Source organism: Haliotis cracherodii, unplaced genomic scaffold (genome assembly GCF_022045235.1).
Source record: "Haliotis cracherodii isolate W230 unplaced genomic scaffold, xgHalCrac1.p SCAF_12, whole genome shotgun sequence".
NCBI lineage: Eukaryota > Metazoa > Mollusca > Gastropoda > Lepetellida > Haliotidae > Haliotis > Haliotis cracherodii.
Genome location: NW_027266267.1, coordinates 8417953 through 8433926, shown reverse-complemented (window position 1 = coordinate 8433926; position 15974 = coordinate 8417953). Strand labels below are relative to the sequence as shown.

The 15974-nt window shown below is 41.2% G+C and overlaps 1 protein-coding gene across 1 annotated transcript in view; it reads left to right on the top strand.

The window, feature by feature from the left end:
• Nucleotides 1-374: 374 nt before the first annotated feature.
• Nucleotides 375-15974, top strand: part of LOC139456963 (uncharacterized) — a 28951-nt gene continuing 13351 nt past the window's right edge. The window contains exons 1-2 of the mRNA XM_071238429.1: nt 375-501; nt 1396-1637. Coding sequence (XP_071094530.1) covers nt 375-501; nt 1396-1637 — 369 coding nt within the window. The remainder of the gene's footprint in view (nt 502-1395; nt 1638-15974) is intronic.

The following is a 15974-nucleotide window of genomic DNA, read 5'->3' as shown; positions in this document are numbered from 1 at the left end:
GGAGTGGGGTGGAGGTTGGAGGGTGGAGGATGGAGTGGGGTGGAGCAGAGGTGGGAGGGTTGAGTGAAGTGGAGTGGAGTGGAGTGGAGTGGAGGTGGGAGGGTTGAGTGGAGTGGAGTGGAGTGGAGTGGAGTGGAGTGGAGTGGAGTGGAGTGGAGTGGAGTGGAGTGGAGTGGAGTGGAGTGGAGTGGAGTGGAGTGGAGTGGAGTGGGGTGGAGTGGAGTGGGGTGAAAGGTGGACTGGAGAGGCATGAGGTGAAGGGTGGAGTGGAGGTGGGAGGGTTGAGTGAAGTGGAGTGGAGTGGAGGTGGGAGGGTTGAGTGAAGTGGAGTGGAGTGGAGGTGGGAGGGTTGAGTGAAGTGGAGTGGAGTGGAGATGGGAGGGTCGAGTGGGGTGGAGGTGGGAGAGTGGAGTGGAGGTGAAGGGTGGAGTGGAGGTGGGAGAGAGGAGTGGAGGTGGGAGAGTGGAGGTGGGAGAGTGGAGTGGAGGTGGGAGAGTGGAGGTGGGAGAGTGGAGTGGAGGTGGGAGAGTGGAGTGGAGGTGGGAGAGTGGAGTGGAGGTGGGAGAGTGGAGGTGGGAGAGTGGAGTGGAGGTGGGAGAGTGGAGTGGAGGTGGGAGAGTGGAGTGGAGGTGGGAGAGTGGAGGTGGGAGAGTGGAGTGGAGGTGGGAGGGTGGAGGTGGGAGAGTGGAGTTGAGGTGGGAGAGTGGAGGTGGGAGAGTGGAGTTGAGGTGGGAGAGTGGAGGTGGGAGGGTGGAGTGGAGGTGGGAGAGTGGAGTGGAGGTGGGAGAGTGGAGTGGAGGTGGGAGGGTGGAGGTGGGAGGGTGGAGTGGAGGTGGGAGAGTGGAGTGGAGGTGGGAGAGTGGAGGTGGGAGAGTGGAGGTGGGAGAGTGGAGGTGGGAGGGTGGAGTGGAGGTGGGAGAGTGGAGTGGAGGTGGGAGAGTGGGGGTGGGAGAGTGGAGTGGAGGGGTGGGAGAGTGGAGTGGGGGTGGGAGAGTGGAGTGGAGGTGGGAGAGTGGAGTGGAGGTGGGAGAGTGGAGGTGGGAGAGTGGAGTGGAGGGGTGGGAGAGTGGAGTGGGGGTGGGAGAGTGGAGTGGAGGTGGGAGAGTGGAGTTGAGGTGGGAGAGTGGAGTTGAGGTGGGAGAGTGGAGTGGAGGTGGGAGAGTGGAGTGGAGGTGGGAGAGTGGAGTGGAGGTGGGAGAGTGGAGTGGAGGTGGGAGAGTGGAGTTGAGGTGGGAGAGAGGAGTGGAGGTGGGAGAGTGGAGGTGGGAGAGTGGAGTGGAGGGGTGGGAGAGTGGAGTGGGGGTGGGAGAGTGGAGTGGAGGTGGGAGAGTGGAGTGGAGGTGGGAGAGTGGAGTGGAGTGGAGTGGGGGTGGGAGAGTGGAGTGGAGGTGGGAGGGTGGAGTGGAGTGGAGGTGGGAGAGTGGAGTGGAGTGGAGTGGGGGTGGGAGAGTGGAGTTGAGGTGGGAGAGAGGAGTGGAGGTGGGAGAGTGGAGGTGGAGAGTGGAGTGGAGGGGTGGGAGAGTGGAGTGGGGGTGGGAGAGTGGAGTGGAGGTGGGAGAGTGGAGTGGAGGTGGGAGAGAGGAGAGGAGGTGGGAGAGTGGAGTGGAGTGGAGTGGGGGTGGGAGAGTGGAGTGGAGGTGGGAGGGTGGAGTGGAGTGGAGGTGGGAGAGTGGAGTGGAGTGGAGTGGGGGTGGGAGAGTGGAGTTGAGGTGGGAGAGTGGAGTGGAGGTGGGAGAGTGGAGTTGAGGTGGGAGAGTGGAGTGGGGGTGGGAGAGTGGAGTTGAGGTGGGAGAGTGGAGTTGAGGTGGGAGAGTGGAGTGGAGGTGGGAGAGTGGAGTTGAGGTGGGAGAGTGGAGTGGAGTGGAGTTGAGGTGGGAGAGTGGAGTTGAGGTGGGAGAGTGGAGTGGAGGTGGGAGAGTGGAGTTGAGGTGGGAGAGTGGAGTGGAGTGGAGTGGGGGTGGGAGAGTGGAGTTGAGGTGGGAGAGTGGAGTGGAGTGGAGTGGGGGTGGGAGAGTGGAGTGGAGGTGGGAGAGTGGAGTGGAGGTGGGAGAGTGGAGTTGAGGTGGGAGGGTGGAGTGGAGTGGAGGTGGGAGAGTGGAGTGGAGTGGAGTGGGGGTGGGAGAGTGGAGTGGAGGTGGGAGAGTGGAGTGGAGGTGGGAGAGTGGAGTTGAGGTGGGAGAGTGGAGTGGAGTGGAGTTGAGGTGGGAGAGTGGAGTTGAGGTGGGAGAGTGGAGGTGGGAGAGTGGAGTGGAGGTTGGAGAGTGGAGTGGAGGGGTGGGAGAGTGGAGTGGGGGTGGGAGAGTGGAGTGGAGGTGGGAGAGTGGAGTTGAGGTGGGAGAGTGGAGTGGAGGTGGGAGAGTGGAGTGGAGTGGAGTTGAGGTGGGAGAGTGGAGTGGAGGTGGGAGAGTTGAGGTGGGAGAGAGGAGTGGAGGTGGGAGAGTGGAGTGGAGGGGTGGGAGAGTGGAGTGGGGGTGGGAGAGTGGAGTGGAGGTGGGAGAGTGGAGTTGAGGTGGGAGAGTGGAGTTGAGGTGGGAGAGTGGAGTGGAGGTGGGAGAGTGGAGTGGAGGTGGGAGAGTGGAGTGGAGGTGGGAGAGTGGAGTGGAGGTGGGAGAGTTGATGTGGGAGAGTGGAGTGGAGGTGGGAGAGTGGAGTGGAGGGGTGGGAGAGTGGAGTGGGGGTGGGAGAGTGGAGTGGAGGTGGGAGAGTGGAGTTGAGGTGGGAGAGTGGAGTTGAGGTGGGAGAGTGGAGTGGAGGTGGGAGAGTGGAGTGGAGGTGGGAGAGTGGAGTGGAGGTGGGAGAGTGGAGCGGAGGTGGGAGAGTGGAGTGGAGGGGTGGGAGAGTGGAGTGGAGTGGAGTGGAGTGGAGTGGAGTGGAGTGGAGTGGAGTGGAGTAACGAGTCAGAGAGTCAGGGCAGAACCTACTAGAATAGAGCAGACTGAAACGAATAGAACTTAAAAGTAGGAAGTCTGGATATTGATATTCGATACTTACAAATCAGTTTATGATATCAATAAATAATGGACACTTTCCTCTGGGAGCGGACATATTCATTCTGTTTAGAAATTCAATCCCGGAATCCTACAACAGTTGTCCCATACACTCAAATAAAACATTACAGAGCTCCGCCATCAAATATCTCCTCTTACAGTCAGACAACTAAAACATTACAGAGCTCCACCATCAAATATCTCCTCTTACAGTCAGACAACTAACTCAAATCAAGGAATAAAAAACAAGAAAGTTATAAAATTATCCCCCAAACTTCATCCTCTCCTTTTGAAAAGGTGATGCTCACAAAAGCAATCTGTTGAATTGGTTCAATAATCGCGTTACAAGTTCCCAGGCAGTCTCTGGTGGACCACTACCAGACAACTGAACGTTACTTCACAAGATATTGTCAATATTTTCAAATCATGAACATACAGTTTTTCCCATTAGTGCTCTCAAAGGTATATTTTCACCATTAAATTCCAAAATTGTCTTTCAGTCGCCTAAACTCTGTGTCCCTTCCATCAACAAAACATTCAAAAATGGTCGTCAATGGTCACCCCCCGTCGAGTTAAACATCTGCCATTAGCCGGGAATATTACACTTGTTTGAGGCAAAACTCCTGCATTGTCCAACATGGGATAATCCTTCCTATTCCCATGTCCCATGATTCAAATTCGTTCCGCAACAGAAAATAACAATCGCAGGGGGCCCTCGGTATGCTGACAAGTAAAATTATATGTTTGGCCCGCTTCCAGTATTCAACAGTCTCTGTGAGATCATTTTCTCGGTCCTTCGGTTACGTTAGGGTATCTGTGATAATACGACCTTCACCTTTGTGAAATTATACGTTGAGGACATATTGATATAATTCACGTTTTAACTATTTCGATCAAGTTTCAGGTGATACTGACATGCTCGTAAAACATGGTGCACATAATCAATGTAATTGAGAGAAAATTGATTTCCACAGTAATAATTACACCCACCCCAGCTCAGTTTGGAAAATTGCTTGTCTTTAGGTCCAAAAATACAATTTTCTTTAAATGTCAATTTCGTGAATGAATCGACTAGTTGTTTTTTAATCTGATGAGGCAAAGTAATTATCTGTTTAATGTTGATTATTTGCCAAGATCTGAACCCAGGAAAGTTTAATTCTGGAGTCACGGGGGCCCAGTGGACAACAGATCTGCAATTCATAAAAGCAGAGTTGTCTCCCTTAGTCGGTTCAGGATCCACTGACGATGTGTTAAATCCCATATTTGCCCTGATTATGATTCTTTGTCTGTCACCACTATATTCAACACATGGGTTTCACCAAAGTGTAAATGGCTATCACATGTGTCTATTTGGGTTTCACTGACATGCGGGGTAGGATATGCTTAGTTCCACAACCTTTTCAAATATTGAACCAAGTGAACTAAAAAATATGAAAAAAAGGTTGACCAGAATATATATTATTCAGATGATGTTGTGCCCCCATAATGATACAAATAGCAACCCATTCATTGAGATGTTAAAAATATTTTTCTTAAAAAAATCGTTACTTGTTTTTAGTCGAATTAGTAAGACAGTTTCATTTGCATTTCAAAAATGGCTCCATTTTGGATTTGTCACAGGAAAATACCTGTCCGTAGGTGAACAAATAATTACAAAGCAGTTCAGATTTGTTTTTAGTTTACTCATCCACTGCAGGTACATGAAGGCTGTCGATAGCTTGTTTACGTTTCTATACGGAAATCTTGTTTGTTTTGTTTGTTTGTTTGTTTGATGCAAAGTTATTAATAGTACTGAATTTTCTTGAGTATAGTGCAGACTTTTTTCCCCAAAAACACAGCTGTGTAGAAGGGGATGCTTTATATCATTGGGTAAGTTTTAACCAAATCACCGGTATATTCCAAGAAAACGTGTGTACAGCTGATTGCTGTTTCTGGCTTAGTTAACGAGAAAATACACAAGGTAGTCTTAATCCCTGCATGTAAAACAATGCATGCAGAACAACAAAAAAAAAAATTTAAACGGTAAATAGTAATTATTTTACATCAAATTTGTACTGAGCAAGTTTCTCATCACCCGTTTGTTTACCGGAATTCGCTGAAGGGGTACGGTGTAATTTTTTTTTTAATTTTATATTTTTATTTTTTTTCCAAAATACTGAATCCGCTAGAGGGGTGTGTGCATTATACTTGGGTGCCACTATACCTACAATATGGTAGGTCTTTATTTTTGGTGCAATATGTTGTCTGTTTACAGTCAGCACATCCATAAAGCCAGTGAGAGAACAGTGGCCTAAGCCAAGGACTAAACAATTAGTGTGTCATAAACTTTCTGACTGCGCTGACTATAATGGATCTGTGGTCTTGGTGTTTACATCCAATTTCTCACAGATTAAATCCTGTGTGTGTTTTACACCAACCAAGGGACTTTGAATCAGGAGATTGGGATTTAAAGTGTCACGGAGGAGGGATGAGCCACACTATGTGTTTTGTACAGACAGGTACAGTGATGCATTACTTACGTAGAAAAACAATCCTCTTATACAAATTCTTAACATGATAAAGTGGGTATGCAAAAGAATCCTCATTTCGAGCTCTTTTAAATGAATAGTCATTTAGTAGGTTTTTGCAAAATTTTATAAATATATTTTTACAAATTAATTCTGATATAAAATTTATTGTTTTACAAATTAATGTTTCCTGCAAATAAAAACATACTATCTATTACAAACTATCCTCAAAGGATATTTTACAATATAAACAATTGGGTTGAGTGAGTGAGTATGGTTTTACGCCGCTTTTAGCAATATTCCAGCAATATCACGGCCGGGGACACCAGAAATGGGCTTCACACATTGTACCCATGTCGGGAATCGAACCCGGGTCTTCGGCATGACGAGCGAACGCTTTAACCACCCGGCTACCCGACCGCCCCCAATATAAACAAAAATATGCAAACTTTTATTAATATATGCTAATATTTTGTGTCCGCGGAAAATGAGACGTAGGTGGGGTGTGCTTCTGTGTACAGGAACTTTCATGTTCACTCTGTCAACACACCTGATACACTACATGCTCAAAACACATGTACATCAATCATGACGTCTTTGCTTAGTGCATGTATTGCTTGTGTGTGCATTGTGTCAACATGGGCTGTGCCCCAACTGCACAAGGACGACGCATGTCGGCAGTGCGCACTCTACAGATATCTGCACGTACATATTCCCCGGCACGATTACGGGACGTTGATTTAGGCTAGTAGACACTCTTGCCTCGGGAATACGATGTATGTACAACACACACAGTTATGTCTTTCAAATATTGATCTAAACTTAAAGAACTATGCATGTCAAATGCATGAATGCATACATAAATAACCCACAACTCCACAAGATAAGTGTCAGGAGTGGGGCGCTTTATATCGCAAATATGTAATACATTTGATCATTTATGTATTGGTAATCATTTTGTATGATTTTTAGATTGGAATCTGTCTATTTTTTTAATCCTTAAAAATGGAGCAGTCAGCCAATAACAATATATCCTGGGTGAGGAATTGGCTTCAGTCGTTCTAAACCATTAACCTCCCTTAAAGATGTTTCTTCTGATTCAGACAGGAAATATTCTCACGATTTATTAAAAAAAATGCTATTTAATATAAATTTGTGTTTTTTCATACTCCCCATCCTAGGACTGTTTGATGTTGTTATTTTTTTAGATACATCTTATCGTTATGCGACATGATAATAAATTTATTATTTTCTACAATAACGACAATTTACACAGAAAATCATACTAATATTGGTTTCTATAAAATTTGAAACCATTAGCCGTATCGTTCCATATGCTGTTAACAGGATATTAACGGCGAAATCGGATTTGAAAAATCTCTCCAGTCCTCAGAGTATTTGACACTGGTGGAATTCGGTTCACATCCCCACACCACAACGACAGCGTGACCTGCTTGTAGGAGTTGCTGTCGTCAAGGCCGGATGAGTTACTGTATCATCTCGTACTACACTATTTAAGTTTTTCTATGCCGACAAGATTGCTGTACCAAGACCAGCCTGGTGTAGGTTAGCCAAGATTTTAAAAGTTAACATTAACTTAACTTTCCTTTTGCTGGGTGACAAGCCATACATTGAGTGAGTGTAGTTTCACGCAACGTTTCGCAATATTCAAGTTGTGTTACCGTAATATGAACAGGGAAGGGTCTACTGGTACACATGTAGACAGAGGGACCAGTGAGGAGGTGGCCTGATACTTCAACAATACTTCAACAATATATTTTCAATACTTCAACAATACTTCAACAATACTTCCACAATATTTCAACAATACTTCAACAATATTTTCAATACTTCAACAATACTTCAACAATATTTCAACAATATTTCAACAATATTTAAACAATACTTCAACAATATTTTCAAAACTTCAACAATACTTCCACAATATTTCAGCAATACTTCCACAATATTTCAACAATACTTCCATAATATTTCAGCAATATTTCAACAATACTTCCACAATATTTCAGCAATACTTCATCAATATTTTCAATACTTCAACAATACTTCAACAATATTTCAACAATATTTTCAATACTTCAACAATATTTCAACAATACTTCAACAATATTTTCAATACTTAAACAATACTTCCACAATATTTCAGCAATACTTCCACAATATTGTAGCAATATTTCAACAATACTTCCACAATATTTCAGCAATACTTCAACAATATTTCAACAATATTTCAACAATACTTCCACAATATTTCAGCAATACTTCAACAATATTTCAACAATATTTCAACAATACTTCAACAATATTTCAGCAATACTTCATCAATATTTTCAATACTTCAACAATATTTCAACAATATTTTCAATACTTCAACAATATTTTCAATACTTCAACAATATTTCAACAATACTTCAACAATATTTTCAATACTTAAACAATATTTCAGCAATACTTCCACAATATTGTAGCAATATTTCAACAATACTTCAACAATATTTCTGCAATATTTCAACAATACTTCCACAATACTTCAACAATATTTCAGCAGTATTTCATCAATATCATGGTGGTGGGCAGACACTGTACCTGTGTGGAGAGTCTACCCCAGACATTCAGCATGAGGAGCGAATACTTAAACCAATAGACTACCCCAGACATTCAGCATGAGGAGCCAATACTTGACCCAATAGACTACCCCAGACATTCAGCATGAGGAGCGAATACTTGAACCAATAGACTACCCCAGACATTCAGCATGAGGAGCCAATACTTGACCCAATAGACTACCCCAGACATTCAGCATGAGGAGCGAATACTTGACCCAATAGACTACCCCAGACATTCAGCATGAGGAGCAAATACTTGACCCAATAGACTACCCCAGACATTCAGCATGAGGAGCGAATACTTGACCCAGTAGACTACCCCAGACATTCAGCATGAGGAGCGAATACTTGACCCAATAGACTACCCCAGACATTCAGCATGAGGAGCGAATACTTGAACCAATAGACTACCCCAGACATTCAGCATGAGGAGCCAATACTTGACCCAATAGACTACCCCAGACATTCAGCATGAGGAGCGAATACTTGAACCAATAGACTACCCCAGACATTCAGCATGAGGAGCGATTACTTGACCCAATAGACTACCCCAGACATTCAGCATGAGGAGCGAATACTTGAACCAATAGACTACCTCAGACATTCAGCATGAGGAGCGAATACTTGACCCAATAGACTACCCCAGACATTCAGCATGAGGAGCGAATACTTGAACCAATAGACTACCCCAGACATTCAGCATGAGGAGCGAATACTTGAACCAATAGACTACCCCAGACATTCAGCATGAGGAGCGAATACTTGAACCAATAGGCTACCTCAACACTGAACTGAATGTGTGGATATGCTGTGCTGTTGGCTTCATGTTAGAATGATCTTGTGAATCAGTCTTGTTGTATTTTAAAGTTTATGTTTGTGAAATTAGAATAAAAAGTGCAAAATTGACCAAACTGCGATAAAAACAATTTTTCATCTTAATAAAACCAAACAAATTTTTGTTATAAAGTACATATACAATTACATCTGCAAGAATTATTTGCAAGTTTTCATCATTAACATAAGGTTGATTGTGATAGATTTTGTAAATAGTTTCGGGTGGAGATAAAAGTCACAAAATATATTCTGTGAAATGATATAGAAGCTGACAACTGTTTTTGTAGCTAGGTATTCCTATCAAGAAGAATAATGGGATCTGTGCTGTCACTCCACATAAAGCTGCCAGACATTTCAGTCTGGGCTGGAGACAGACTATGCCAGGCTCCTCACAACAGTACAGAGTAGGAGAAAGAGTAAAATACTTCTACATACACAAGGGTCTTCATGTATTCAATATATTCAAATTCTGTTTCATATGATACACTGTACCTACATATGATATGAATTCGAAATCAATGAAATTTTCCGATTGTCTTAAATATAAAAACTCTATACCCGAAACATTAAAAGAGCATTCTTTCCTCATTCATATGAATATCTGCACACCATAGAAAAGTTTAGATATCAAACTACATGAAAAATGTTGAATGTCTGCACTCATAGAAAAAATGTCTTAAATATAAAAAATATAAATATAAAAACTCTATACCCCAAACATTAAAAGAGCATTCTTTCCTCATTCATATGAATACCTGCACACCAGAGGAGAGTTTAGATATCAAACTATTCGAAAAATGTTGAAATGTAAATTTTGACATTTTCTTGAAATACATCACCAAAATAAAAGCGAATTCATTTCTGATTCCAATGAATCCCTACACACACCTTCAAAGAGGATTGGTTAACACACAATATTAAAAATGTTGTGACGCAAAGCTTGACATTTTCTTGATGTATGCCCACAAATCAAAAGAGCCTACTTTTCTCATTCAAATGAATACCTACACACCACAGAAGACTTTAGATATCAAATACTGTGTGAGACACTAATTCAAGCCAAAATCTACAACTAGAAATCTTTAACTGATGAAGAAAGGAGAAACTCTGTGTCACCATGTGAGAATAAATAGCATCTGAGCCTTCACGTGCGGCCACAGCCCTCTCCACTTGACCCCCGAAACCATGTCCAAATGACCTCAAACTGTCAAGCGGGTCATGACGCACCTGAGTTAACGAGCTCGCTGTTTGAACAGAGAAGCCAGGTAGACGAGGGCCCAGGGAAGGAGGGACTACCATCGAGGGCTAATTTGAATTTGAGGAGGTGCGTGTAGAGGTATTCTCGTGTAGACGCGTGGTGGTCGCTAAACGTGGAAGTGTGTACCGACGTTCTGATAAGGTGTGAGATGTGGAATCAGCGATTAGGTCGAGCTTGTCAGCAGTTATAATCACCAATGACTGACGACAATGCCGAAAAAGAAGTTAAGGCTTGAATCAAGGCTTCCAATAATAGCTGGAGTCTTCAGGCTAAAGTTGACATGTGAAATGAATTAAATTTGCTCTGTCATGAAAGTTTTCTGGTCTATGTTAACATATGTAAACTTAATGGATGCATTTCAGAGTGTTCTGTGAGTGCAGGTTTAAAATTACTAAGACCTCGAGTGTTTAGTAAACAGGGCGATAATAAAAAAGACAGCATTATAAAACATAGAAGGTTTATTTTTGTCAACGCAGTTTACAATATGAACCTGAATTAAATGTGTTTTTAGGTAAGGTCATCGCTAATCAATATTATCACAGTGGACTAAACATTGGTCTGTGAAAACAATATGTTTAAATAATTGTCATTATTTTTTTTCAAAAGAACCTTTCCTCTACATTTCTTTGAATCAAGGAAACTAGATTAGATTTAGTTTGATTTGGGCTTGCCTGGTCTTTTAGTGAAAAATGATTTAAAAATATATATATTCCATAGTCATGGCTCAGGACTTGCCACCAAACACAAGGTCTTCATAACACACAAGGTCTTCATAACACACAAGGTCTTCATAACACACAAGGTCTTCATAACACACAAGGTCTTCATAAAATACAAGATCTTCATAAAACACAAGGTCTTTATAAAACACACATGGTCTTTATAACACACAAGGTCTTCATAACACACAAGGTCTTCATAACACACAAGGTCTTCATAACACACAAGGTCTTCATAACACACAAGGTCTTCATAAAATACAAGATCTTCATAAAACACAAGGTCTTTATAAAACACACATGGTCTTTATAACACACAAGGTCTTTATAACACACAAGGTCTTTATAAAACACACAAGGTCTTCATAACACACAAGGTCTTCATAACACATAAGGTCTTCATAACACACAGGGTCTTCATAACACACAAGGTCTTCATAACACACAAGGTCTTCATAAAACACTTTGAATTAATTCACTAAGTTAGAAACACAAAATCATGTCAACTTTTGCATCCAATTCAAACTGGTGAAACCTATAGCTCCAAATATTCAACATATTTGTGTAAAATAAGGCAAATAGATATCAAAAGACAATATATTTGACTAGCTTGTGTTTAAATACATTAATATAACAAATTACATGCGAGCTGTGTTTCTTAACAGACTTTTATATGTTGATTGATGCAAGCATCAGGCATACATGAACTCTACAGCAGGAAATAATGCATAAAAGTGCTACCTATTGCTAATGTTAACATAGACAGCTGTCACTGTTGGGAGCTATGTGACATGTGACACATGCAAATTAGAAGTCACCTAAAACTTAATTTTCCACAGAATTGTTTTAGAAACAGGGCTTTTCATTGCTTTAAAATAACCAACAGACTTAACCCAAAGTAGCAAAATTATATTGAATACCGTATTCGACGTAATAAGGGCCCATCGCGCTCTCAAAATTAGGAATAGGGGGCTCTTATTAGAATAGTATTTTGGTGGGAAAGATAAATTTCACGGTTTATGCTGACAGCCTGAAATGTTTATATACAACAGATATATTTTTCCAGAATTTAATTGCCCATAATTAATGGTGCATATAACACATGAGTGTGTATCATACACGAATAAATCGGAAGGGGTGCTAATTGGGATTGTTCACTAGCAAATATATTAACAAATATCGCCGTGGGTGCTTAATAGAGAGGGGCGCTTATTACGTCGAATACGGTACCTTAGAAAACTAACAATACCCATTATGAATAACAACATGGGAGAAGATACCCAATGTCCCGAAAAGTTATCTTGAGCTTGTATGTATTAATAACAACATTATAATCATAACTTTACAATTCTTTAGAATTCGAAAACAGCAGCACATGTGTCAGTAATATTTTCAACACTACACATAGCTTCATGGGCACATAGCTGATATTCTATTCATAAATTCGCGACTACACGCTCGAGGTCTCTCATTGATAGGAGAGCCTGGGGCAGAATAGATTAAAATTTGAAAGGTTTGAATTTATCAAGGCACGTGTTATGTCACAAATGCATATTTATTGTCAAATCTCTGCAAAAGGACTCGGCACGCCCTACTCTGTACATTTGACTTTTACTGAGCAAGTGTTGACTTGTTTCAGCGAACTGTCTTACATGTGACTTTGGTCTGAAATATAAGCCTTCAGCATCTCAGTTCTCGTGTTGACCTCAACAATACTGACCCTGCTTTCATAGGAGTGTGAGTGAGCGAGTTAATGCTTTACATCACATGGCAATATTTCAGCCATATCGTGACGAGAAGTTATACATTTTTAATACATATATTTAAACTAAATAAAACTTGTCATCGATGGACAGTAAAATTATAGAATATCACAGATTAATGTTTAAAACTAGCACACAACCATAAAAAGATATCACTAAATGAAACAGTACAATATGAAAATGGGCTACAGATCGCCAGCAGCTGAAGGTAACAAGTCATCAACTGTGCATAACAGCATCTTTATACAGTTGCCTTTTTAAATACCGTATTCGACGTAATAAGCGCCCCACTCTAATAAGCACCCATCGCGATATTTGCTAATATATTGGCTAGTGAAAAAACCCAATTAGCACCCCTTCCGATTGATCAATGTACACAAGACTTATTTATTAATGTATAATACACACTCGTGTGTTATATGCACCATTAATTATGGGCAAATAAATTCTGGAAAAATATATCTGTCGTACATAACAGTCAGGCTGTCAGCATAAACCACGAAATTTATCTTTTAACTCTGTTTTTTTTAACCAAAATAATATTCTAATAAGAGCCCCCTATTTCTAATTTTGAGAGCGCCCTGGGCGCTTATTACATCGAATACGGTAATTTTGTAACGACAAGCAAAAGTGTCCTCACCACCTATGTGAAAAGCCAGCGCAGCAACAGTAGCCGTTTTCTACGTTCAAACGATTGTGTAACAACCTGCATTATTATCATCGGCAACCCAACCAAATATCTTTACCGTATTCAACATAAAAAGCGTCCAGGGCATCTCAAAATAGAAACATTTTGTCTTATTTGGATTTTTTCGGCTTTTGATTTCATGGAAGTTAGATGACATGTCAAGCAGCTGACGTTAAGTGTGTGAAGATACGAATTCAATTGAATAATATCATTTATATTATTCCAAGCTACAGCTTTTTGTGTTACCCTTTGCTGATGAGTTTAATAGTTCAAGTCTTCATGGTAAGGCTACTTGAATTAATTTCATGACACAGTTTAGGCCAGTGGTCGATATTCATATTAATTTGGGGACACATTTCATGATTTGCTGTATGCAGGGGTAACACGTTCACTACTTTGGCACAGATCTATATACAGGAATAATATTTTGTTTTATTTGTTTGTTTGTTTCTGTGCATCGGGTGTCTGGGTAATATGGCCACTGTTTGTTTGTTTGTTTGTTAGTGTTTAACGCTGCACTCGGCTATATGAAGGCGGTCTGTAAATAACTGAGTCTGGATCAGACAGTCCAGTGATTGACATTATGAGCATCGACCCATGTAATTAGGATACCATATGCATCAACCAAAACACCGACCAGCCAGTCCCGTTAGTTGCCTCTGACAATAAGCATGGGTTGCTAAGGACCAATACTAACCTGGATCTTCACAGGTTTATACGGCCACTGACTCCATCTCAAACACTGCCCACAATTACAGACAACACTTACCGATATGACAATATAATACCAATATACGAGACCGTATCTCACGCCTGTGAGGCTTTATGAGTTTAGGAGTTATGGTGGCAAATAACACCCCACACCACTTAGCATATATCTCTGTCGTCGAGTGTCCGAGGCGGTCAAATACTGTCCACACAGATGGCTACTTTATCTACCTGAGTTATGATTGTTTACCTGTAATTAACTTACCTTTCCAGACACCTGTGGGTTATATGCCAGACCTTTGTTCAATTTGTGTATGGGGTCCACTACATTTATATATAAAAAATGGCAAAAATCATATCTAAATAAGCACAGATTTGCATTCCGAGGATTCCATTAGTGTCCTACAGAATAAAATGCCATTACAAAAGGTTAAAGTGCAAGGCAGTTGGTCTTCAAGGTCAAGGAAACAAGCCTATCTGATACTACTAATATGACAACATATTCAGATAAAGGATTTTTTTGTGAGAAGCCTAAAATTTAAAAAATGTTATATCTAATGTAAGTTTAAAAAAATCTCACCTAATAACCAGGAATATGTGTAAACTCAGATAAATGTGTGGCCTTGATTACAAAGGAGAGGAATGGCCTTACAGAAACTCAAGGTCAGTGACAATTAGTGGAAAATAGAATGATATACCACTCAACTTTTGATAATCCAAAGTGTGATCCGGTGTTAATATACACTTGACATATCATGAGAATCAGATTGTGTATCATGGAAGGAAAATAATGTCCTATCAAGAGTGGAGTAGTATATTTATTTCTTTTCATTGATTGATTGTAGTTTTATTCACTTATGGTGGCTTAAACTCGAAGCATACCTCTTTTCTTCTTGAGTTGTGTTTTCTTTCAGTGATAGGGGCGGTCGGGTAGCCTAGTGGTTAAAGCGTTAGCGCGTCATGCCGAAGACCCGGGTTCGATTCCCGACATGGGTACAATGTGTGAAGGCAATTTCTGGTGTCCCCCGCCGTGATATTGCTGGAATATTGCTAAAAGCAGCGTAAAACCATAACTCACTCACTCACTCACTCACTCACTCACTCTTTCAGTGATGTCTCAGTGTGTCAGCTTCATGTCAGTCTGTCTCCCAGATCCTACAGAACAAATTAAAAAATGAATCCTTCTCAAGTCTAGAGTGATTTGGCAAGTCTAGATTGCCTCAGTTCCGTAATTAAGCATTATCTGGGCTCCATATTGATTTTATATTTTGTAGATATAAATACTTAAATGAGATAACTTCATTTCCAGGACAAAATGTTGTTCAAGCTTCAAGAGAGCAGATGGACCTAATCAGGTCATAGACGTTAGCTGCATGGGTGTAAGTAACCGACCAGGAATCACGGACAGTCGAATAAGTGACCATTGTTGATGCATTATTTATAATATTTGACTTCAATATATCATTTGTCTGCGAATAGACACAAGATGGCTGACACAGTTACACAAAAATGACACTCACTAACTCAAAATATGATTGTGCTTATTTAAGAATTTAAAAAAATATTTTTTGCCTTTGTAGAGTTATAAATGTTAAAACACTGTCTAAATCTGCGGATTTGCCCAAGTTTTGAAGTTTATGCCTTCACAAATGCAAAAATATTGATGTCAATTCTTAAATAATTACATATAAAAATCAAGAAATTCAGCAGGTATTCTGCCATATTTGTGTGTTGGGAGTAAATGCAAAAATATTGATGTCCATTTTAAAAATATTACATATTAAAATCAAGAAATTCAGCAAGTAGTCTGCCATATTTGTGTGTTGGGAGTTTGGTGCTTCACTGTGAGCAGCCTGGGAATATCAAGTGGGAACAAGCAAGCC